A 27,544-nucleotide genomic window follows, 5' to 3' on the forward strand; every position below is an offset into this window, starting at 1 on the left:
AAAAAAAAAGATATCAAATTTCCACAAATAAAACTGTAACTATAAAGCAATAACCAAGAACTTCTAATGGGGTGTGTGTGTGTGTGTGTGTGTGTGTGTGCATGGTGGTTGTGGTCGCTGGCATTATTATTCAAACATTAGTAAGTGGAGAGATTGAAGGAGAAAGAACAGAGCCAGGGACTATTCCAAGGTGACATACGGATCAAGGATTTAAGATCATAAAATCAATTCAATCCAAAATTTGATTTCTAGAGGGTCAGGAAAAAAGTCACTGCATAGAAAAGTGGAATGTCTCAGCCCCAGTTTGACTTAGAGAAAAGTAGGCTTGGTGGGAGGTTAATGTAATCAACCATGACATATTCAGATCTGGGAGTTCAAGACAATAGCTTCTAAGAGCTAAAACAAGAAAAGAAAGCCATGATAAGTCTACTAAGTTTTACATTTTCTTTTGCACGTAGAAGATACTGAAAGAGGTAAATATAGCTATGGGGAGCTTCAAAGGCCTGAAGGTGTACCTTGAACCTTACTGGAAGAAGGAAAAAGAAACCCATAGGTCCCTAGCAAGTAAATGGTGGTATTTCAATTAGTATTCCCATATTTTAGATTTGTAAAGTCTCAGAGAACAAGAATCAGAATGTCCTTGGCTAATATTACAGACAATTACTTCGAATAGAGAAATCTACTCTGGAATATCAAGTTGTAGGTATGTTCTCATATCCCTCACAAGTCTAAGCCAGACAAACTCAACTTTCCCACCCCCCTTTTTCTTGATTCAAAACACTACGCGATTTTATTCAAAAAACTATTATAGCAAAAGGATTACTTAAGAAGACAACATTTCAGATTTGCGAAAACCTGGTGATATGTGATACATCCTGCACGGCATATAAAGATATATTGTGTTCAGACTTTTCATAAGGGGTGAAATTAACATAAATATTTCATTTTCAATCATATTTTCTTAATGTACTAAATCAATGCTGTTAAAAATCTTTAAATACTATACAGATATAAAAATGAAAATAGCAAAGGTAAGAAAATAGCAATGAAAAATCAACTTAGATCCCAGGATTATTTTCTCACTAGGACAGTAGAAGTTTATAGATTTTTCCTATATATAAAATGAAACATCATAGCAATGAGAATTTTAGTTAAATAGTATATGCCTGTTTGTCACTGAAAAAAAGTTAGAAAACCTAAATCACAACAGGTTATGTTATTTTGTCAAATAATTAAAAATAAAAGGATCAACCAGTGACTCAGAGGGTCTATTCCTACTTATTATGATGACCAGGTTTTACAAAATCCAGATCCTAAAATCCATGATGAGACACAATGAAAGGATGCACGATTAATGTAAGTCACTCGCAATAATGTCTTTTCCGCAGCACCAAAGGCCTTTAAAAGGGTGAGTGTACTGTAATACCAAAATTAGATTTATATATCCTAGAAAACGGGTTACACACTGATGAACAGCATTAAATTGACATAATGGCTCTTAGTGGTTATAAATGTAGCTTTTTCCTACTTTAATTGGCAAGGACTAGACTGACCTTTTCTCTATAACTGTAACTACAGTACAGTAATTAGACAAACCACTACTTACTTCTGAAATAAAGAGGAAAGGAAGAAAGCTCTTAGCCACCAGCTTTGAGAATGCAGAGTAAAATTGGGTTGGCATTCTACTGGGGGAAAATGAGCCACCACACCAATAAGAAAAATTGTTTTCCATAAATTATGTTCTATGTTTAGTTTAATATCTGAAGTAAAGAAAAATATCCCAGAGGAAAGCCCTTTTCATATACTTAGCGACAGCCCCCACTTGAGGATAAAAACCAGTCCTAAAAACAAGTTTGGAAGTTAAAAAAAAAAGAATTAAGATGTTACTTGGGACAGATGGAGGAAGGGCAGGATAAAATCCCTAATTGTGATCCTGCAGGCATGTCTTCCTTGGGCCTGCATAATTCAGCAGGGAGGTAAGAGTCTTGACGGGGCCTTAAGGAAAAGTCAGCCTCATGGCTGAGGCTGAGAAGGGAGCAGTTTCCCTTACCTAAGAGCAACCGCCCTTTTTTCCACCCTGTTTCTGGGTCTCAGGCGAAGGTCAGCCAGCCCCTAAGCCGTTTAGCTTCCAAGGTGGGAAACACTAGGTCCCTGAAGGAGACGTGGGAGAAGCTTTCTTTTTCAGCAGCCCAGATTGCCCATAAGTGATCGCCTCTCTGCAAGACCCTGGGGAGAGAATCATGACATGCTGAAAGAAAAAACAGTGCAAACTTAACCAGTGAGTCAGTTCTTATCACAAGTCACTACCCATTAGCGTCCCAAGGCCTCCACACAGGTCACACTCTCCCAGCAGCTGCAGTACTTGGCAGTCACACCACTGAGCACTGATAAATCAACTCAGGACCCAGAATTATTTTCTCATTTGGACAGGAAAAGTTTACTCATTCCCCAATATGTAAAATGGAATATAACTGCAGTAGGAATTTTAGTTAAACAATATATCCCGTTAGTCACTGAAAGTAAGTTAGAAAATCTAAGTGAGAGCCAGGGACCATCTTTCATCAGTGAGAGCAATGAGATTTGGTATATAAATATCAGTTTAAGGGAGTCATTGTACAATATGTAAAAATCCAGGTTACACAAAAGTGCAATGTACAGTAATTAAAAACTACCTACTCATGGCAACTGGAGACCACTGACTCCCTCAATTATAGGAAGAGCAAACAGGGTTTCAGACCGTGCTCAACAAAGTTAAAAAGAGTGCATAGAAATGATGAAAATGAAAAGCGGCACAAGTATTATACAATCATCCAGAAATTCCTTGACTATGTCAGAGGCAAGTATTGCTAACTATCAACTCCATGAAGGCAGGGAACACAAAGATTCTGTTCACTGTCCTAGCCCAAATGTCCGGTCACGGTAAGTACTTAATAAATACCTGGTAAGTGAATAAATGACGAATAAACAAAATCATATGCAGTAATTTTCTCTCACAAATTCTTGGGTCACACGACAATTACTTCTCATAATGCTTATCAGACACAAAAGAGACATGTGAATACTGCTTCTCTAAAGAGTTCACTTGGAATAGAAAATTGTATTTTACTTATGTGACACTGGGCCACTTAATCTCTTGTGCCTTGGTTCCCTTATTTGAAAAATGGGAATAATAATAGTATCTACCTCACAGGGTTGTTAGAAATTTACTATATGTAAAGCACTTAGAACAGGGGTTAGCAAAGGCAATGCTATATAAGTGTTAGTGTTTCAGCTGTTATTCTATAATGATATGCAGGTAGGTTTTTTAAATCCTATGGCTATTCACAAGTCTTATTAGCCTCTCCCTACCCTCCCCTGCTCTGGGAGGCAGAGACCATTTCTTATTCAACTATGTACTGCCAGTACTAAGTACACTGCCTGGCACATAATCAATGACCAAAAAAAAAAAAAGAAAAAGGAATACAAATTATATTGAATCAAACACTAATATTATAATATGACAATGTTCTCATCTAGATCAGAAAAAAAGTCATCTAGGCCCACTATGATTCAGAGCATGAATTTCCTACACAATAAATCCAAATGTGACAAGCATCTTCCTTTAACATTTGATAATATCTAATTAAGAGGTAGTTATAATGAAAGAGCTAAAAAATGTTTCATTTTTGCCAGGGCCCAGCATAGTCAACCTCTATTCCTTTATGTTCTTTCTTACCATTTATTCATCATTCAAAAACTAAACTCTCAATCTTTTAAATGTATTATTGTGACATCAATGGCAAGGAAAGCAGATAAGAAGGTTCAACTAACAATCAAATATTAGGAAACTGGCTAAGATGCCAATAATGCAGGACATTAAAATATTTTTAAAAATCTGTACTGAAGATGTGGAGAACTACACATTGCTCAGAACGTGTTTATCATTACAATCACACCTGTGTGCAAAATAACATGTTAGACCTCTAAGGAAGAGTGGATTTGTTTTATTTATACATTTAAAATTTTCCACCTAACTGCCATAATTCACCCTGAAATATTTCTCCCTTTGGTTTCAGAAAAATAAAGTCTCAGTTGATACCCTGATGCAACATGCTGGATCATCAATAATCCAGCAATAAACTATTCTTCTCTGGCAGTAAACCAAGTTTCTCTTCTAACATTTGTAAGCAGTAAGTGATAGTTAAGAATGAGCTTTCCCCTGAGCACCTGGAAATAAGATTGTCCTCTAAATTAAACTATAAAATTGATCCAAAATAGAACAAATGGGCAAAGATAATAGTCCAAATAGCTCCTAGGCCAAAGCAAGAATTTGACATCACATCATCATCACAATGACATTCACAGAAAGGTATCACTGGGATAAAAGGGTGACCATATAATTTATCATCCAACCATAATATTAGGCCAGACACAAACCAGGACTGTGCTGCACGAATTGAGATATACAATCACCCTAAATCACAGGAGGAGTCGGTCCTGTTGGGAAAAAGAATATAAAACAGTAGAGCAAACTGCGGTATTGATCTTCCAAATATTATAATGGAAGCCTGTTTCATGAATATACCATTCATTTGGTAATTAATAATGTTTTAGTCCATGTCTGTTCTTACACTGTAATTTTGTGTTGTTATTTAACTTGATTATGTAACTTTCATTTACTACTTATGCCTTATCTCTGGTATGTGGTGGGTCTTTTTGATCAGTGTGTCTTATAGTTCTTTTCAAACCCCATATTCCAGCATTGTGTACTATAAACTGTAGATGGAAATCAAATGCTCACTGACTGATAGTAATAATAATTATTATTATAGCTATAGCTGGCATGTATTGAGTAATTAACTGCGTGCCAGAAACCGTCCTAAGTGCTTTACATGTATAATCACATTTAAATCAGACAAAAACATTATGAAGTGAGTACTATTGGAATCTTCATTTTACAGATAATAAGACAGAGGGAGACTAAGCAACTTGCCCAGTGACAAATGTGTAGCAAGTGGCAGAGCCAGGATTCAAATCCAGACTATCTGGCTCCAGGCATAACTACTATGCATACTGTCTCTTGGTGGAAAATAATTATTTAGTGCCTAAATAATTTTATTAAACATTAAAAAACATTAAAGTTAAACATTAAAGTTATTTTTAAATGCTCCAAAATAGGTGATGATTGCATCCAGGGTTGGCATAGGTATGGAGAAACAGATACTCTTCTCCAGGGATATAGACATATATTGATATAATCTTCTATAGGGAATTAAGCAAGATGTATAAAAAGTTTACATATATTTACCCTTATATACAGGAATTCCATTTCAAGAATTTAATGCTAAGGAGACAAAAATTAAAAGTACACAAAGACACAGGTATAAGGATGCTCACCATACAGTTATTATGAGTAAAAATTGGAAATAATTAGAATGTCTATCAATAAGAGATTGGTTAAGTGCAATATGCTAAAACCCTACTGTAAATCCATGAGACATGGTGAGAGGTATCTATATTTATTAAAATAAAAATAAATCCGCAGTATATTGTTGACATAAACACAGACTGCAAAATAGCACACACAATGTAATTCCAAAAGGAGGACACGCACATATGTGCATATCTAAAAAGATGTTCACCAAAATGTCAACAATGGAAATGTTTAGAAAGTGAGATTTTAGATAGTCTCCATTTTTTTTTTTTAATATTTACTAAAAATCTCCTTGTGTGCGTGTTGTTTTGCCAAAGGGGCATAAAAGAAACACAAGAGTGTACAATCTAGAGATACTCCAGTTCCATTCTAGGCCATGAAAGAAAACAAGTGTTGATGGCAAATAAGTGGCTATAATGGAAGATAAGGGAGAAGCTCAGCCAAGTGGGACCCAGCAGCCTAAGGGCCACCTTCACCACTAGCAGGCTGTGTGAACCTAGACAAGTCACAGGTGATCTTTGAGCCTCAGTTTCAAAACAGCAAGATGAAGAAGTTACATGAGGTGTTCTCAGAAGTCTTTTCAACCCCAAAGGGCTGTGGTTAAAATTTTCAGAAAGAGCAGGTAGAAATAATAGTAACGCCTCAATCCCTTGCCAGTCACAGGTGTATTCTGCAGGCTATTAGTATACACGTTAGTCAGTTTGTACAAGATGTGAAATACCAAAACCCAGAAAATGAGAACAGCAATGAAAACCCATAAACACACTCAGGTACTTGTTATTGGAAATATGATTATTCCTCAGAGAGTGGGATAGCACACTCACCTAAGGATGGAGCCCACGGGAGACCCCTCGCTATCCCAATAAAAGCTCATTTCCAAACAGCAGTTGACAGTGCTCTTGTAACATTTCACTTTTATACAATAAAAAAACTACAATATGATCCATCGGACATTGTGGTATTTATACTTCTACTGACGAAAATCTAGGGAAAAGAGTCAAGTGAGACCTTGATGTTGCATTTCACTATTATTCAGATATATCAATAATCAAATCTGGAGAGCTGCCAATAAAAATAGAATAAACATCATTAGCATTTTAATAAACCTGCAAGCCACAGGGCTGGAAAAACAAAACAAGACAGAGCAAAGGGAAATCAGCATGTGCAGTGTCTTCCCTCTAGCGGTTTGCCCCCTGGCAGTCCGCTGTGTCCTCCCCACTCCACTCCTGCAAAACACACGCTCCAGGGAGATGTCTCTGTATTTTAAAACCTCTCATACACCTGTCCAAGCTCTAAAGTTCAGGGGATGTGTTGCAGTCTTTTTTTAAAACTGAGAATAAATAACCTGATCTTTAAAATACTTTCAGAAAGTGCTGATCTTTTACTTATGAAGCATTTTGAATGTCAGATAGTCAGAATGTGATTTAATATGTTAATTAAATAGACCCAGATGAGAGATGAAGGAAAAGTGGTAAGAAGATGGGAAGAAAAGAAAAAAAGAAAGAACCGCATATATGCAATAGATGAAGAGTCAGCAGTTTATAGGTAGAAGGCTGAGTTACATGTCCTTTGAAACTACTTCCAAATCAGATCCTAGGATTTTTGGAATATCTCAAACACAGAATTACATATAAACACTCAAAGTAAACAGTTAATTTCCTTAATTTTCAGTCATTATATTTCCTCAACTGAACCAGAAATTAGAAATTGAAAGCCCTGCTTCCTTAGATATTTTGAATTTCACTTAATCTCCTTATTAGTCCATCATGCGTGTGTATGTGTGTGTGTAGATAATGTTAAAGTATATTTTGAAAAGTGTAACTCATTAAAATATACAGTATTTGGATAAAAACTGCAAGTGAAAAACATTCACAGAGGTAAAGTAGCTATATATTAAGGTATTTTACTTTATGGCAACATAAGTAGGGGTCACCGGTTTTTTTTTTTTAAAAACTCCATTTATGAATCTGAAAACACTTCACCCATTTAATCTGAAAATAGAGACGTTTATGAAAATATACAATAATGAGTACACACTAATTGCCTTATTTTCTTCAGATAATTGTGAACACTTCAGTATTACCACACAATAAGCAATAAGTAGCCATCAAGAATCTGCTAGTGTCTTTAAAATGTTTGATATAAGACCTTCCCTGTCAATTTGCAGGGAACCATGAGGCTACAATGGTGATAAAGCATCAATGATGGATGGTACCACCCAAGCCACCATTCTAATAATGAACAAATGATTCATACTCAAGGTGCTTTTGAAACATGATTAAGCCTCCAAACATTTCACTAAGGTAGGTTCTCATTAACTCAATCTTATAAAAGAGAACTTAAATAAATTTACCAAGGTTATATAGTGAATGACAATGATAAGATCTGGAACAATAACAACAACAAAAAGAAACAACACAAAGAACCCCAGACTCCCTTAGTCCTCTGCGAGCCCTATTCATTAGTATTGCAGAGAAGCCTTTTTGGGTAATTTATTTCATTGCTCCGCGTCTAACTGACCTTCTCTGGTAGCCACTGGCAAGCGTTTGCCAAAATGTCACTGACCAAAAAACTCCTTACAATGCCATGTATTATAAAATGAATATGTCAAGAACCAGATGAAAATGTCATCAGTGACACTGACAACAATAAAAGAAAATACTCTATAGATTGAAGGAATGGAAGAAGATCCAAGTTAAAGGGGAAAAAATTACCTGAGAAAATGTCATCAATGACTTCATCAACAAAAAAGTAAAAGAGACCACGGCTTTAAGTAAGGAAAGAAGGCACAAATTAAAGGGGGAAAAGTTCCTGAGAATCAAATGCTCTGTAATGGATCAGAAAGAGGAAAAAAGACTCCTTTTACAAAGGCTTGTGGGAAAACTACAACACCTCATTTACTGATCGTCCTGTTATTCCTGGCGGGGAGACAGAGGCGACATGGCTAAGCACCTGTGAGAGCTCTTCAGAGCTGAATCCCAAAGTCACTGGTTTTCTTATTTGCATGTCAAAATTAATGACATAATTTGTGAATGTCAAAAGCAGTCACAGCAAATTAAATAGAAACTGAATGAAAATTTCCTCTGTGTTGCCCTTAAAATATAAAGTCAAAAGTTGTTGGTTATAGACAGCCAGTGGGAAGCAGCTGCATAGCACAGGGAGATCAGCTCAGTGCTCTGTGACCACCTAGAGGAGTGGGATGGGGAGGGTGGGAGGGAGATGCAAGAGGGAGGAGATATGGAGATATATGTATATGTATAGCTGATTCACTTTGTTATACAGCAGAAACTAACACACCATTGTAAAGCAATTATACTCCAATAAAGATGTTAAAAAATTTTTTTTAATTAAAAAAAAAAGTTGTTGGTTTTCCCACTCTGAAGTCTTTGGAAATAAGTTTCACTCGTACAAATACTTAAACAACCCAGTTGGGTGTGTCTACTTTAAAAAAAAAAAAAACGGTAATTTCACTAAAAAATTACTTTTACACTAAGATTTGGGATATTTTATTTTATTTTAAATGTTTATTTTATTTATTTTATTTATTTTTGGCTCTGTTGGGTCTTCGTTGCTGCCTGCGGGCTTTCTTCTAGTTGTAGCAAGTGGGGACTGCTCTTCGTTGCGGTGCATGGGCTTCTCATTGCAGTGGCTTCTCCTGTTGCGGAGCACGGGCTCTAGGCACATGGGCCTCTGTAGTTGTGGCACACGGGCTCAGTAGTTGTGGCACACGGGCTTAGTTGCTCCGCGGCATGTGGGGTCTTCCCGGACCAGGGCTCGAACCTGTGTCTCCTGCATTGGCAGGCGGATTCTTAACCACTGTGCCACCAGGGAAGCTCAGGATATTTATTTTAAATGGACCTAGCTTGCAAATGTGATTCTTAAAATAAATGATTGCAGCTCGATGCTGATGATTATAATATATTTGGGGTATGTTCTGGAATTTTCATCTGGATATGATTGCCACTTTTAAATAACAGCTTTAACAGAACTTTCAAAATAACACGTGTATATTTTTGATTACCTGCCTGAGGATGAATTGCACTGAAGATTAACTATAGTCCACGTTTAACCCTAGGCATTTTGTTCCACCTAAATGCTTACAGGACACCATTATCTCAACAATGAAATGAAATCAATGCCTATCAGTGCTAAAAACATGGAGAGGTGCACGTTAGGATTTCCTGCTACCTTGAATTACTATCTATCCCATGTTCTCCCCCATACATACTCCCAAGCCCATCAGTGTGGATCACCACAAATTCTAAATTCTTTACCAAGTACAGTGTGCACATATACAATCTATTTAGAGGATTGAAACGTAGTGTAAAACTAACAGTGACAAGTTAGCAAAGATAAATGTAACCATTCAAATTAAACATTAGAAAGATACTGTCAGTGGGGAAATAATCACAAGTAAAATATATGTGCATACAACAAGCAACAGGCGTGTAAAGTTATTGGGACTTTGTCCCTTTTTAAATAGCTACATTTTCAAAATGGGAGACACCATCAAGTAGCAGCAGTGTCTGTGTGGATGTCTGAATGTCTGTCAGGGCCTGCCTGGTGATAGTTTATATTTCTCCTCCTTTAACAAGCTTCACTGTTACATGTTACACTGTACTTGGAGACGGATGGCTGCCAAAAGCCATTACCAAAAAAGAAAACAAAAACAAAGCTCCTCTATAACATAATGATGTCTCAGTACTGGAAATAAACTCATAAAAGAAAAATCTTGGAAACAAAAAGATGTTAAAAAAAAAAAAAAGAAGATGTACATCTATTTAAAGATATAAATTACTAAACATTTCTAATTCCAATAAGACCATAATATGCAAAATATTAACTGTGTGATAAGTAATATATATTTCTTTGAAGATATTTATCCCACAAACGTCTATAAATCTGCAGAAAAAAATGTTACAGAAAAACTCTTCCTTTTTTTCCCCAAATCATTACTAAATTTAATGAAGAAAGCCAGGGCATTGTCTTGACATATTTTGTCATCCCCTTTCCAAATAAACTGCTGCCACAAGGAGATGATGTTTCTCCAGGATTTTTCTCCCCTTGTCTTCATTCAGTTTTTTTTTAATCCAGCAAGGTTAACATGTTGTCAGACTAAAACTGTATCCAAGTACCTCACACATAAACCACACCCCTGTTAGAGAATTCAGTGTGTGCGTCTTTAACTCTTCAATTACATTTATAACGCATTTTTAAAGGCTATGTCTATATTCATTAAATGAACTTGACTCTTTTGACTGACTTATTTTGATTTGCTCTATTTCTTGACGAATGTGAACAGTTCATTTTCTTTTTCTTTTACCTTGACCATAAGCTTACGTTTACTAGGTTTATTTATATTGCCATCTAATCAATCAACACACATTTACTAAACTTCTGATTAGGAGCCCAGGACTATAGAAAAGTCAAAATTCCCAGATACAGTTTTAATTCCTATGCTGTTATCAATGTCACATTCTAAGAAATTTACAATCCATCTGCATGTAAGTTAAAACTAAAAGAAAAAAAAATGCAACCTACTCTCTCTCCTCTCCCCAAACGCAGGAGTCTCCAGATATATACTCACACAAAACAAAATATTCATCTCTGTGTGTAATACAACAAAATATCAAAATATTAAAATACACTGGTAATTTGCTAATGGAAAAAAAGATTAATCAAAACCAAAAATAGGAATTGAGCTTAAATTCAAGTTAAAAGGAAAACAAATGGAAACTGTATTTCCCAAATGAAACTACTTCTCCAAATACCATAATAAATCATGGAGGAAATGCTCCCAGGCTTCATTTAACAGGCAATAAAACCCTGAGGCAGGTCTGATTAGTGTGGTGCTATAGTAAATGGTAAGATGAGATATGATATACATGTCAGAATCACCCACTAGTCTTAATTAGTTTATTGATGTATGGTTTCTAAGGTGATAGTTAAAATTTTTTAAAAAAGCATTTCAAAAAATGAAAAGACTACTACTTCTATTTGTAGAATTTTTTGTGGTATTTTCATCATAGGTATTAGTACCATTACTGCCTATAGGCCATAGAAGTTATGTCCTTACAAGACTTATTACTAAAAAACACAGTGTTGAAGGCAAACATAACAGTGATTAAGCTTCAGCCACAATTCTTCTAAAAGACGATCTCCTCTTTTTCCATTTCTCCCTAACTTCACAGTAGGGTAGAAAGAGATCTATTCTGAATAATATGAAACGCCAAAAACTGTTTTAAATACATATAAAATCAAGGCCTTATATTTATGTATTTTTAATTTTGTATTCACACTATTCCTTTCAGAAGAACTGTCTCTTTTCCCCATGCATTTTTTAGGTGATTACCCAAGATTAAATAGTAACGCTAGAAACTGCAAATGGATGTTATTTTATTGTAATATTTATTTTAATCAATGAGATGTATTTTATTATAATGCAATTCAGCTAGTACTTATATTCATAGACTCTACTGGTAGGTTTAACTGCTTATCGCAACCAAATGTATTTTTAAACTTAGAATAAGCTTTTGGAGCTAGTTTGATAGATGAGACTGAGGTCAGGCAGATCTGCATTCAATCCTGACTGCACTTACTAGCTGTGATGGCCAGCAAGATCTTTTACCTCTCTGAGTCTTTTTTTTTTACCTTATCTATAAAATAGGGCATAATGATACCTATGTCACAGAGTTGATATGATAATTGAATAGGATAATGAATAAAGCGCTCTTGGTACCTTGCCTAACTTAATACAAAATGTTCAACATAGAGCAGCTACAAAGTCAATGTCTGAATAACAAACTACACCAAAACGTCACAGCTTAAAAAAACTGCTCTTGCTCACAACTCCCTGGGCTCAGCTGAGCAGTTCTGTGGGTTTCATTCACAGTACTGCAGGAATCCAAAGGTTTGACTGAGGCTGGATGGTCTAAGATGGCCTCTTTCACACGTCTGACAGTTGACCCTGGTTGTTGGCTAGACCTCTATCTCCATGTGATCTCTCATTCTCAGAGAGACTACTCTGGGCCTCTTCAGGTGGGGCAGCTTCCAGAAAAGCAAGTTGCAAGGCCCCTTGAAGCCAAACCTTGGAAGTCCCACAACATAATTTCCACTACATCCTATTGGTTAGAGCAAGTCACAAAGCCAGCCCAAGTGCAAGGGGATAGAGAAACAGATGCCACCTCTTGATGTAAGGGTAGTCAATATACCAATGCACAAAGGCATGCATATAGGGATAGGGTAAATATGTGGCTATAATTTGCAATCTTCTAAAGTCTCCGAAATAGTGACAAATTTTATAGCACCTATGCTGTCTTTCAACTATAAATAATTGCAGAATTCATGTTTTAAAGGCCAAAAAGGAGTACTAGCTTGAGTTTTCCCCAAACTAGAGTAACACTGTTCTGCTACTTCAATGACAGATTCAAAAGAAGACCAACATCATTTAGGTTTCTTTGTTCATTTTTCTGTATTCTAGGAGTCCTCCACACTTCTCTATTTATTCTAAACAATATATTTATTTTCATCTGATTTGATATTTTTACCTTCAACATGAAGCTTTCTAATCAAACATTCCACAACAAACAGCATCACTGGGAAATCTGGATGAAGTATGCTGCACTTCTAGAAACTATGAAGTTTTGTAAAAGAATAAAGAAAAATATATCCTTGTAAAAACTAAATATACTTTTGTTCTTCTCCATGAAAGTGATCACTAGAGAAAAATTTAGTTTTGTGACACAGTTAATTAGCTAGGCTTAGAGATCTATTCATACCGATTTAAGCAGAAATACAGAAAAATAAAGAAAATAATTTTTATATCTACTAACAAACAAAAAGTAGAATGCCAAAACAAAACTTGAAATTTAATTGACTGCATCAAATCTAATTTTAATGAATATCTTCCTAAATTTCTTGCCACAGACCCAGAAAGGCACAAAATAACTGCTACCAAGACTTCCTTTAACAGGTGTGTCTCTCAAAGATTCACTCCAAGAGCCACAGTCCTTAATACAATCCAATCTATTTGCTTTGGATAATTTCATGGGGCAGGACAGGCCACTAAACACGCTGCGTGATAAGAATGGCTCCTTAGGGAAGGAGAGAGATGAAGGAAATAGCTACTTGCTGTTTGACAATATGGTGAACAGAGAAGCAGTTTGGGGAATGACTAATTCCCCCACTAATGACATTCCTACATTTCCAATGAAGAACTGATTCCTAAAGTTGCCTTTTTTTTTTAGCTGAGGTTCTGTTACAATATGGCTTCATAAAGAAACAGTTGGAAACTCAAGTCGTTTTCAATTTTAGACAAATTGGTACTGCCCAAATTATAATGCTCAATAAAGGAAAACTTCAATAACATGAGGTATGCCTAATCTGTTTTTTAAGACATTTAAAAATCCTGATGACGTTAGGAGAAGCCATACAAGAACCCAAAAACACGTCTGTTAGAGAAAATGCCACTAGCCAGTGCCATCTTTGGTGGTTATTTCTCCCCCTATGTGAACAAACCTCCTTAGTGTGCATTATTGAAACTAGATAATTCTTCTTGATAATTAGAGATTAAAGATAACCCTGTGCTACAGTTGCTGAAAAGGTAATCTACTCGATTTATTTTTAAAGGGAATCTTGTGTGCTAAAGTACTCCTATTTTGCTTTAATTATTTCAAAGTCCCACATGGGTGATAGATCTACTATATAGGTTCATATGGAATAATTACCATTTTTAAAAAATAGTGACAATTCTAACATTCTTTAATTATATTGCTTACTAATCTCAATTGCCACGATTTCAAAAGACAGTTCCAAAGTGCATCTTGAACAAACAGAAAAGCAATTAGCCTAAATTAATTGCTTTGCTGATGTGATTTGCAGTAGGTATGCTTGGTGGTTTTGAAACTCCTGCCACTGCTTTCACAAGTTGATGTTCTGATGATTTTTTAGCCTATTTTTGCACAAGAGCAATTAACCAGATAATTGTTCTAATGTGAACCTGGACTTAAATCAGTATGTTTAGGTTCATAGTTACAATTAACCAAATATTAAACATACATTTAAAGAGCAGCACTTAAAAGTGCTACAAGGAAGAATTAAGAAAAAATATGCAACAGTTTTCTCATACAGCCATACTTTTCTCACCAAGAAACAGAAAAAAAGCTGTAACTGTCTCCTCTGCCTCTTTTCAATTAATACAACGTATCATTACATATGAAAAGCAAATGAAGTTTCTGGATCTTCATTTAAAAGTATTCCAAAGACTCTATTAAAAAGGCAGAAACCAACGATTCAACATTAAAACCTAGGTATTGTTCCAAAAACGAAGCTATGGCTTTCAGATAAAAAGCATGCAATACATAAAGCAAGCTCTATCTAAATCAAGACAATGACATTGTCCTCACTTTATTAAGTATCAACTTTATTCAGAAATAAATAAATCTGGAAGAAGGAGGACATTTGAACCAATTGCCTGGATTTCGGCCAGAGTTCAAGCCAAATTTAAAAACAGACTTATACATCCTACAAAAGCAACATTTATAATTCCCTCAACACGTAGGTATTAAATTGCTTCTCTGAGCTGGGCTCTATGTGAGGTTCCAGGGGCTGAGGCTGGGGCAGAGGGCCAAAGATGAAGACGCAAATTCGCCCTTGCAAAGAGAGAGATTCATAAACAAAACATCACACAGCCACACAATGATATATGCCACCAGCAGACTGATGTGCTATGGATTCAGCCAACAGTAACGTGATACAGCACTTCATTACAACCACCATTATTATTTCATCTTTTCTTTAAATATAAAGGAATTCATATTCATTTAAAGGGAAATTATTAGCAGTGCAACTGTAACTGTTAATGAAACAAGTTTGCTTTTGTCAACTTCAGTAAGCAAGGAGTTATTTTATACTAACTTAAATTAAATATTTTATCAGTTGAGGAATGATATACATAAAACCTTTCCATCTTCGTGAGACAAAAGGGTTCAAGCTGAAAGTACTCTGTCATTCTTCATGTCTTCATGTATTCTTTTTTAATTTCTGAAAGGACCATCATACGGAAAGTAGCCCAGGCACATACATGTCAGGTCTGCCATTTTTAATTAATACCAATCAAGTTCCAGCTATTTCTCCTCTGGTTAAACATGTTGTGTACCTATCTTCTAAGATATTTCTTTATGCCACTGTTCATAAAATATTTTAGGCTGAAGCAAAATCTCTTGCACTAAATTAATAACTAATCACAGGAGATATTTATCATCTCAAGCCTTTTACAAGGAAATTGTCAGATTTAATCACCTTTCTCATATTTTCACTATTTACTGGGCTTCATTTATCATACATTTTAAAATTTTGACAACAGTGAGTTATTTTAATTACCATTTCTGGTTGGGGATTAAGAATAAGACAACAGCTGGGGGGAGGAGGGGAGAGGGCAGGAAGTCATAAATTTGTCCGAACGGTCAATAAACTATTACCATTTTCATCAAAGTGAAGATTTTGTTCATTGCTGGTAATTTTAAAATGGGTTTTGAGGTTAGGAAGCCTCCAAATTTATGAGTATACAGCACTGCATTCATTGTCATATATTGATACATTGTGTCCCATTCTTTCCCATAATTTGATCATGAATTCTGATTTCATAACACATAAGACATAATTTGTTAATCCCACAAACTAAGTGCTTAATATATACATTTACTCATCTTTATATTGTCTTAAAAACACAAAATCAGTGGCAGCATTTAGAATAGCACATCCAGGAATACCAATAATATGATTCTATAAAAGCTCTGTGAATTATTATTATTTGCAGAAATGTTTACTTATGCATTATTGCTCACTAGGAACCAAAGACAAAGCAGAAATTAAAAATTACCATTATACGTTGGAGCTATCATAAAAATTCGCATTTTTCTATATGACAAAATGTGAACATAGAGAATCAATAAGACAAACTCATCCACATCAAATCCAGTTTCCATCCCATCTCCAGAATTGGAGTTAAAAATCAAAGCAGGCTGACATAGATGAGATAAAGATGATCTCATATAGACTTCCTTTCAAGTGACTGTACTAGGTTAAATGCTCTAATGTTATATATCAATTAATATTTCCTTTAAAATGATATTCGGCAATTAGAATTATTGAAAGAACCAATATCAGAACCGATACCCGACAGCACTACATACCAAACAATGAAAAAGCACCTTTAATTTGAATTTCATCTGAGGATAAATGCACAAATCGCTTTATCAGAAAAACTTCTCCTTCTGTAGAAAAATATCATTAGCTATTTGAAAAATCACATATGCTAGGAAAACTGTACAGATTAGTTATGGCAGTTATTTTTTACCAAAGGTACTGAAACCTTCAATGAAGTTAACTTCCTTCTTTTTAACTCAGTAACAACTTACTCAAAGTATATACCACCCAGTATTCTCCTTCACTCTGCACCGATTAATTTGTTACAACTGACAGACAGCATTTATAGATAATAAAATATTTGTAAAAGTAAATGTGTATCATCACATGCTTAAATAAAATATCTACTCAAAATTCATTCTGAAATTCTTTTTGATATCAAGTATGAGCTAGATGTGGTATAAGACACAAACACGAGCAATACTTTCTACTTTTCTACAAGAAACTTAGTAAGAAATGAAGAGTGTTTATAAATGGAGTTGTTGGGGAAAAAATTGCTTTTTATTACAAAATTAGATGTTTTTAAAATCTACAGGTCTTATCTTAAACGTTTACCTCTCAGATACCCCATATGGAAAAGAGAAGGTAACACCCTAACGATGTTCAGAATGATCACGCATAGCCTGAGGTAGGAGGACCACATAATTGATCATCCAAAGCAGGACATCCGGAACACAGAAAGGAGCAGTGGCAGCACAAGAGCTAACCCTGACGGAATTCCAAAACAACAGGACTGGGCTGAGACTGTCCTCAGCAAATCAGGACATTAGGTCATTAGGTCTGAGTCAGAGTAAGGTGCTGGGAGACAGTGAGCCCCTCGTGGTTAGAGCTTGGACCTTGAAGACACAGAAAAATGGGTTCCAACCTTGGCTCCACCACTTACTAGCTGAGAGCAGTCTAACCTTTCTGGACCTTAATTCCTTCATTTTAAAATGAGGTTAATTTCTTCCTCAGGGTTGTTGTAAAGATTAAATGAAACACAGGGTATAAACACTTAGCACACTGTATGGCGCAGATTGTAATAAATGGTAGCTATTATTGGCTGTTGTTATTATCCTTGGTTAAAAAACAAAAGAGAGAAAATATTATACCCTCCAACCTCAGGGGCACTACAAAAAGCAATCACGGTTTTAAAGAGAGGGTCTAATGGATAGAAGGACACCTAAGACATCATTTTTGAAGATGGTTAGGGGGCCTGAATAGTAGTTACCCCAATATCATACTATTCTTCTAGGGATGGTCTTACAAATAACTGTGACTATAAAAGAGAGTATCAATAAGCCAACCTCAAACAAGCGTCACTAGCTCAGAAAGGCTCCATTCTGTCCGTGCAACTCTCCTACCACTCAGTGAAATATATTTATCCTTTTTAAAAAAATATGAATAGATACAGAATATACTCAAAACTATGTAGTAAATTACGGAAATAACTAAACTTCAGCTTTACTAAAACTCCACCTAACCAGCCCAACCACATTATTAGGCACCAAAAGTATGCAGATAGACTGCTCAGCATTCTACACTGGCAGGAGATCGCTGCTCTAAATACCACCATGGAGCTGCTTCTATGGGCAGCATTATTTTTACCACCTCTTTATTTCCAAGTTTTCATGCCTTTATAGGAGCAAATTGTTCAAACTTCACACTCAATACTCCAAGGTGAAAAGTATTCCTCTCCTCCAGACCACTTAACTTTAATAGAAAACAAAATATTCTCCAACTCAAATTCAACCATGCCTGCTGGATTTAATGGATAGGTTTATCCCCCTTGGGCAATCTTTAAACCTCAGTCTCTAGGAGAATTAAGTAATATTAGGGGATTGAAATGAAATAAAATTCTAAGTCCACTGTGACGTGACCTTCACAGGAAGATGGCAGATTATCCATCCACCCAGTCCTCGAACACTTATAAATACAATATATAGCATATGTTCACAAAACAATTCTTGGAAATAAAACACAATGGGCACTCAGCAAATATTTTATATCACCAACACCTGCTCAAATCCTCTTTGAACTTTATTTCTAAATGTCACCGTTTTTTATTGAATCAACGGAAATTTTAAAGAAGAAACAGAATAAACATCCAGAGAAGATCAAGGGAGTTAGAAAAATCTTTATAGAAAGCCTCATTGAGTTTTACATGAGCCAGGATGCTGTCAGTCTCCCTGAAAGGGGTGGTGGAGTAATCTGTCACTCTACAACTTCAATCTCAGTATACCTAAAAGACTAAAAAGGGCTCTGCACAGAAAAAGAAAAGAGAAAGAATAGTCTTAAGATTTTTCTTAATATTATAAACAAAGGAATTGTGAATCAAATACTAAGCACTGCAAATAAATTCATTTTAAATCACAGGTTTGAAGTTGGAGTTAATTTAGTAAACTAGTTCAACTCTATTATTCAGGAAACTGTTTAGAACACTCGTTTGAACACGAAGTGGGAGTGAGTTCTCCATTTTGGAAGGCAGTCAATGAAAACGAAGGTTTTAATTTATTTTAAACGGAATTCTGTCTCCCTCTGTAACTTCAACATGTTGGCCAAAGTTCTGAGGCCTGAAATAATGAAGAACTAATTTAGGTAAACTAATCAACTCTATATTATCTGTTAACATATGTTATCAAACTCAATTTAAAAAGAACTACTTGATTTAAAATAAGAAATCTTTACCTAAAAATCTCTACATTCTGGATTTCAATAAGGGAGAATTCAATTCGTAGACTGGGTAAGGAACAAGTAGATAATATAAAAAAATAGGTCATGCTGGGTGGGAATAGTGGAGAAATTGGAGAATGGCCAACGAGAAAAGCCCATTACTCATCCTGGAAAAACTGTTGACATGAGAAAATGTGGGTCCAATGTTGCTAGATTTGCAACTTTCCCAAGAGAAGGCCAAAATTCAGAATTTTTATGTGAACTACCCCAATTTTTTTAAGTTGGTAACTAATTCAATTTTTAAAATATTGTATAGGCCAAACAAAACAGCTTTGTGGACCGGACTCAGCTGAGCCCACCAGTTTGCAATTTCAAAATGATGGTATTCAAAAGTTTTACTTAAAGAGAAGATATTTATAGTTACTATTCTAAACACAAGTACATATAAAGTGAAAGAGTAACATACTGTAAACGTTATTTTATACTTGAAAGAAACTGGTTGCAACAGTCTCAGGTTTAAAAGTCCTCAAATTTTAGAGTGTCCACTGATGCAACAGCTGCCTTTACATAAATATAAGATTCATACAGCAAATTAACTCCTTAAAGAAGGTATCCTTAGTTATCCATGTTCAACAAACTTATACACTCAACTTTGTTTTAAACTGCAAATTCAAAGAATAAATCTCTAGCTAGGCAAGTTCAACTAGTTGGCAGCATAACTGGCTTTAGCAACCAGCCTGACTTTTGCTATGTTTTGTGACTTTAGCTGACGGATGCTAGAGAATCTTTCACTTCTCTTGTATTGTTATCTTCTGTTTTCCTAAGTCATGAGCAAGCATGGTCAACTCTCAATGAAAGGATCATATATTAGATAATGGGTATATACATTATATGATCAAATTTTATTTTCAGGACTAACGTTAAAAATTGAAATTAGGGAGATTAATTCTCTCTTTGGTAGCCAATTTAAATATTAAAAATAGCTTCCGTAAAGATCTATTAAAATCAATTAGATTTCACTTAATTCTTCTTGACCAAAAAAAAAAAAAAAAAAGCCATTATAGGCATATTACTATAAAGATGCTCAGAACCATTCACGTTTTTATATATCTGTTTTTTACATCCAAAGCACGCTGCTTCTGGACTCTATACCAAACATACAAAAACAATGAAGACCAAATTCGACGTGAAATAACAAAGGATTTATATCAAATACAAGTAAACATTCCAATAAACTTACAGTCAGAGAGAGCAGAGGAGACATAATAACCAGATGTTTAATTTAAATCATTGATAGAAATAGTCAGTGTCCTCTTTTCATAAACCACTTGGATTTTATTTGTATTCAAAAGCAATGGTAAATGTCAAACGACTACTAGACCATCCTTCTGAATACAAGAAAATATCACGCTGTTTAACTCTCTAAACACAAAAAGTCCGTTTAGAAAACAAAGATAAAGAACAGCATGTCTTAGTCACACAGATCAATTCAAGAACCACAGAATGCTAGAAGGTTTCATGAGCTTAACAGTAAAGACCTTCAATTACTAAATATTTTAAAATTTTGAGCTTCAAAAAAAGTTTATTGATAAAATCTTTTAAAATTCAGGATAAATCTTATATCTAAAGATCTGGGAAGAGTATCAAAGTTTATCTTCATGTGAGGAATCCTTTATTAAAGCTAGCAGCATTAAACATAGATCCTTTTCACAGGTATTACGCTTAAAATAGTATCTAAAGGTTCTATTGTAACTTTATTATGGAAGAAAATAATGAGATTAGTTTAAAAAAAACTAAGAATGTTAGATATAAATGTCAATTGTGTGTGAACCCAGCTATGAAAGGGAAACTGACTCATTAGCCATTTGCTTTTTCTTGTTTGTCCCCATCCAGTTTTTACTGCAGCAAAGATGGAAAATACGTACAACTGGAAAAGCCAAAGAAAAGTCAAACAAATGGGCTAAATTTAATAGGAATAGTATGACCTTCCGCTGACAAAAGATGTTGAAAGGATTGAATGAGAACACATGTAAAGTGCCTATCAATTACCTGGGTAATAAAGGTTACCTTCCTCCCCTCTATCCTTACAAGGCTCACTATTATCTCACTCATTAAGTCTTATGTCACCTAAAGAGAAAACCTTCTGAGAGCAGCAGGGACTCATTGCTCCACAGTCTGAGACACAGCACCAAGTATTTCGTAGGGGGTTAATAAATGCCTCCTGATTTACTAGAGGATAATAATAATGAACAAATGTAAAACAGACGCTAATTGATAGGCTAAATGCATTAGTGCATTCCAGTGTCCTCTATACGAAAGGTTGCTAACCCATCTCGGCTAAGTGCTGAAATTATAATTAAGTCTGATGGGAAGTCCTAGATTTATACCAATATAATTACAAATATTACTTAGCTTAGTGCTAGAGTATGCCAAGAACAATGAGCTGAGTAATTTAGATGATACTACAAAGTGGGTTTTAATGTTTGAAACTCCTATTACAGTACACAGGATAAGTGCAAGTAGTGTAATTAAAACCTAAAAGAGTCTGATCTTTAAAACTCTACCGCTCAGCCTCATTAAAATACATGTTTCCTCAATTAATCCAAACTTTTCCATTAAAAACATAAAAATACACTTTCATTCCTTGCAAATAAATCTCTACAGTACAGGTATTTAGGATCAAATACCAAATAACCATTATAATTAGGAAAAAAATGACTGAAATAGCAAGAGATTTGAGTAGATGGAACCTAAGAAAGAGAAGGGGAGGGCTGCCCACTTTTTCATTTGTAAATACCCAGTTATGGCTAAATAAGCATTTGAAGAGCTAGAAGATGAGAAATCTCTGAATATCTTTGTGTAAATAATACAAACCTAAGCAAAATGTTTACCAAGCAGATAGCCCTTAAAATCATATATGGACTGCATCTAATTTACCTCTGTAGGCTCCAAGTACTGAGTCTTCTATGCATGGACATAGAAAACTGTTGTGCAATGAAAGGCAATCGTTTTCATAACCATATTGTGGCACAAATAGTTTTCACCTTTCAACCTAAAGCATTACCAAGAAGTTTACCTCAATATTAAGCTAATGCTAAACACCTAAACCACAGGATGATGTTTTTCATGTACTTTATTTTATTAGTTATTATGAAAAACACTTAAAAGATTATTTTTAAGTTGCCACATAATTGGCTATGTAGGCAAAAGCTGATTATAGAGAATAATTTAATTTTTAAAATTTTCATCCATTTTCTTTAGATTTTGATCCACCTCACATAGTGACTATTACTCAAAAACAATAAACACCTTTTATAAATGACGACCATGGGCCAATTCTGGATTAGTAAATTTTTCAAGAAAAATTTTACTAAGAAAGAGCTAAGTCAAAAGCTATCACATAATTTAAAGAGCAATGCAGGGTAATTTATAAAAATGTCACTAGAATTTACCATACTTGGGGAAAATGTAGTCTACACGATTTTATTGTTAAAAGTATAAAAGGAAATTAAAAGCGAAAGGGGGAAGCGTATTGAATTTAAAGCATTATCTGACACAAACTTAATAAACCTCTGCTCTAATTTGTGAAAAATATTTAAATCTAAATAGGTTCTAATTATAGCTGAAATAGTGCTTTCTATTTTGAAAGCAAAATATTTTTGGTGGCCTAACTTTTTAAAAAAATTTATTCTTGAAAAGTCACTGGGCAAGAATCTTATCTCACGCTTATACTTAAGAACCCACCTAAACTAATCAGCAGTAGTAGAGTAGTGCTAACTCTGCAGTTGTTTTCATTATAAAGAAGTCTATTTTCAAGGGTTCTTGCATCTTTTTTTTTTCCTTCATTAAATATTTCAGAGAAAAACTGGTTTATCATTGTTTGTTTTAAAAACTACCCATTTTACACTACATATTAAACTGTCCATCACATGACTTTCATTTTCAAAACAAATTCTATTTATACAGAAAACAAAATGTCATCCTTGAGAAAGGATCTGAATGTATAATGTTTGAAACAGTTTCTCAGAACCATTTTCCTTGATAAGTGAAAAGTAAAATCAACACAAAAGTTGCAAAAATATTAAAGTGACAAACAATATGTCTTGGATGGGTGACAAAGAGAAAATTCAATAGACTTCTATTATTATAACTGTTCAGGCAAACATTTGAGTCTTAGCACATAAAAACCTTGTTGCAAATATAAGCAATGGATGGGTTAAAAGTATACTTCTAAATGGTTTTCAAAACTTAAACATATCTATTTTAAAAGTCATGGCTTTATCACATTTTCCTTAAAGTAGACATGCCTTATTATAATGATAATCAGTACTTGGTACATAGAGCACATGTTTCCCTCTGGAAAAGTATTTTTAAGATGTTACAATGGTTACCTGTCATTTATGATCCAGTTCAGGCAGAGATTGAGAGAGCTTAGATTTTTGCACCTCTTGACAATTTCCATCACGGTTTCATTATCCAGTTCAGTGATATGACGTAGGTCCAAGCTGGAAAGGTTTCTTAGCTAATGAGATAAATAAAATGAAAGATGAGAAATATAAATACTACATTCATCCTCAAAAACTATAAATATAGCTTATTATAGAGTATCACTATACAATAGACAACAGTCTAGAATCATTTGATTAAACTAAATGGTTACATAATATTTTAATACTAAATTAGAAATGAGGTCAGAAATCTATGATGAACAAATGAATGGCAACAAACATTAAAATCAAACAGATTTATTGAGGCATCATAAAAATCAAAAGTTAGCAATCTAAAAAAAAAAAAAAAAAAAAGTTAGCAATCTAATAGGTGGGAAAGCTGTTAAATCTCTCATTAATTACCCACAATTTGATAGGCTGATTTTCTTTAACATTGTTCCATTTCAGGTATTTATCTTCGTGATTATAATGCCACTTTTGTATAGGTTTTCTCTTTTTTTTTTTTTAAAAGATAAAATATGAGTAAGTAGTTAATTCAGAGATATCTTGGTGATATTTTATCAATGTACTCCAAATTGCAGTATTATGGGTTGTATGTTCCACTATGTGAAAAGCAATATAAAGCATTGTTCAAGAAGTAAAGATTTTCTCCATGTACCACCTTCCCTATTTGTTCACTTTCTCTACTCCTTTCCTGATGTTTCCTGTCTTCCTCTGATGTTGTCTCCAAGGAAAATTAATAATATCATTTACACAAAGATGGTAGGATCTTAATTATCCTCTTCAAATAAACTGTATCTCAAATAAGCTGTTTTTGCTTAATAACATGCAAAGAATTAATTTGGAAGTATGTGGTAGACCAAATAACACCCCTCCCAAGGATATCTATGCCCTAATACGCTACGTCATATGGCAAAAGAGACTTTGCAGATGTGATTAAAGTTATGGATTTTGAGATGAGGAGACTACCCAGGGTAGGCCCAATCTAGTCAGTTGAGTCCTTATAAGCAGAGAACCTCTCCCAGCTAAAGTCAGAGAGATGCAAAGGAGGAAGATGCAGGGGACATTTGAATTGTGAAAGGGATTCAACCTGCCCTTACTGGCTTTGTGTCTGGAGGAAGAGGGCCAGGAGTCAAGGAATGTGGGCAACTTCTAGAGCTGACAGCCAGTAAGAAATCTGGACTTCAGACCTACAACCTTGGAGAACTGAATTTCCTCAAAAACCTGACGGAGCAAGAAAACAGATTCTCCTCTCGATCTTCCAGAAAAGAATACAAGGTGGGTGATTTTAGTCTGATGAAACCTGTGGTGATCTTCTAACAAACTATGAGGTAACAAATTTGTGCTGTTTTAAGCTGCTAAGTGTGCGGTAATTTGTTACAGCAATAGAAAACTAGTACATGGCCTTTCCAGCACCATCAGGGAGCCCTCCAGGACATGGCAGTCTTCTCTAGGCCACCCTCAAGTCCTGCTGTAGCGGAAGGAGGTAATTCCTGCACGAAGCTGACTTGCAGGCGTAACTCAGAGCAGTGAGTCAGGCGAGCTTCGACCCCAAGGGAAGAGAAGACACTGGTATCGCCGCTGCTGTAGGACAAAAGGGAAAGAAACACTCTAAAGCAGCACCATCCCAGAGAACTTCCTGCAATGATGGAAGTGTTCTCTAATTCTGCTGTCGAATATGGTAACCACTAGTCACACGTGGCTACTGAGCACTTGAGATGCGACTAGTGTGAGGAAGGACCTGAGTTTTTTTTACCTTATTTAATGTTGTTTAGTTTGCATTTACTTTTCATATCTGTGGCCAGTGGCTACAGCGTTGGACAGAGCAGCTGCGGAGAACTGGGTCTGCCAGGCAGCATGCACACCCTACTCCCCACCTCAGCTCACAGAGGGGCTTCATGCAGAGTCCCTGCCCACTGCTCTGATGCGTGCTGCAGGGCTACGGAGAGAAACAGGGATGGCTAAGAGGGCGAAATGCGAAAAGGTCCACAACAGTAGGGAACGCTTTCTAGTTGAGACAGCAAGCCTCTGTCCCTAAGGCTGAATTCTGAGCCTTCAGCACGAGATTCTGGAAAACCTCTCTGCGATCGGCCTCTCAGGTCAGATGTTCCAAGAAGTCGCCATCCAGTGTGGGACTCAGGACAACACAAGAGAACAGAGGCAGGACCAGGAAAGAAGAAATGGGTTTGACGAAGTTCTTCCTCAAGTTACCATGGACTGAGGCTTTACCAACATCAGAACATGGTTGGTACTTGGCAACCAAAGCATAATGAAAGGCAACAGATGCACCTTTGTTAAACAAACAAAACAAGAAACAAAAACAAACAAACAAAGAAAACAGACTGCTCTGGCTGTCTCAGCAGCTCCATGCAGTTGACCAGTCAGAACCTGGGCTGACTCGCTGTTTCCCCTTCCTCAAGGGTCTCCTCACTCCACTGTCTGAGAGCTATAGCCAACACCACACTCAGAGCCCAGAGGTAGGCTGCCTGGGCTCTAACTTTATACCCCAAACATGGCACCTGATTCCTATCCTTTACCTCTCTACCTACCATAAATAAGGTAGGCTGGTATTAAACAAAACAACAAAAATGTTCTGAAGTACCTAAAGGAACAATAACCAAAAGACTATATAAAATACAAAACAGATAGCAAAATAAGTTTCTAATAATCTCTCAGACACCACTAAAGCCATTTAAAGAATCGAAGGGCTGATGCACGTGCTCCTTGCTATGCTTTCTTCCCTCCCAACTCCTGACGTATCTCCATGTGGTGATGGAAACAGAAATCATCCAGAATAACAGCTAGGCTTGGAGCAAAGCGCAAGGTTGTGAGGCCGGTACCCATGTCTTTTATGAAGGAGCAGGAGACACAAGGAGTACAGAGAAGACTGCAATAAAACAGGAGAGACAATGGTAATGCCAAATGGAACAAGTCTCAAAGTCTCGATATTTTGTTAATTATATTTGTTGTTGTTATTTTTCACAAATGTTGGAAGAGTAATGGCCTGGAAGCAGCCATGCAGAGCAAAGAGGATCCTGCCTCCACTTTCTGACCCTGAGAAACACAGTGAGAAAATAAACAGGTATGGTAGGTAAAATTCTAAAATGACCCCAAGGACCCATGCCCTAATATAATCCCTGACCTTGAGTGTGGGCAGGACCTTATAAGGAAAAGTAAAAGGATTTTGCAGCTATAATTAAGATCCCTGACCAATTAAACACTGAATTAATCAAAAGGCAATATCCAGGATGGGCCTGCCCTAATCAGTTGAGCTCTGACAGAGGGTCTAGAGGTCAGAGAGATTCTACTGCTGGCCTCGGAGAAGTGAGCAACCACGTTGTGAGAGGGACTGTGAAAGGCCCTGTGAGAGGACCACATGGCTAAGACCCTCAAGAGGCCTCTAGGAGCTGAGAGCAGTCCCTGACTGACGGCTAGAAAGAAAATGCGGACCTCAGTCCTATAACTACAAGGAACTGAATTCTTCCAACAACTACATGAGCTCGTAAGAGGATCTAAACTCTAGAAAGAGATGCAACCCCAACTGACACCTTGATTGTGACCTTATGAGACCCTGGAAAAACCAAGTTGCAGCATGTGGACTTCTGACCCATGGATATAGTAAGATGATAAATATATGTGGTTTTAAGATGCTAAGTCTATGGTAATTTGTTGTACAGCAATAGAAAATCAACACAGAAGGGCTATAGGGGACTCTGTATGCTTGAAGAGAAGTCAGGTGTCTCTTAAGACAAGGGGAATATCCTTAGCCACTTTAAACTCTGAGGCTCACTGCCCTTCTTTAGATACGTATGTTCACAAAAGCTTA

General features: G+C 35.8%; 1 protein-coding gene across 2 annotated transcripts in view; it reads right to left on the reverse strand.

The window, feature by feature from the left end:
- Positions 1–27,544, reverse strand: part of FBXL17 (F-box and leucine rich repeat protein 17) — a 471,945-nt gene that overhangs the window by 284,999 nt on the left and 159,402 nt on the right. For both annotated transcript variants that reach the window (XM_068535700.1, XM_068535699.1), the window contains one exon: positions 23,662–23,792. In XM_068535700.1, the coding sequence (XP_068391801.1) occupies positions 23,662–23,792 (131 nt within the window). The remainder of the gene's footprint in view (positions 1–23,661; positions 23,793–27,544) is intronic.

Source organism: Eschrichtius robustus, chromosome 2 (assembly GCF_028021215.1).
Source record: "Eschrichtius robustus isolate mEscRob2 chromosome 2, mEscRob2.pri, whole genome shotgun sequence".
Classification (NCBI taxonomy): Eukaryota; Metazoa; Chordata; class Mammalia; order Artiodactyla; family Eschrichtiidae; genus Eschrichtius; species Eschrichtius robustus.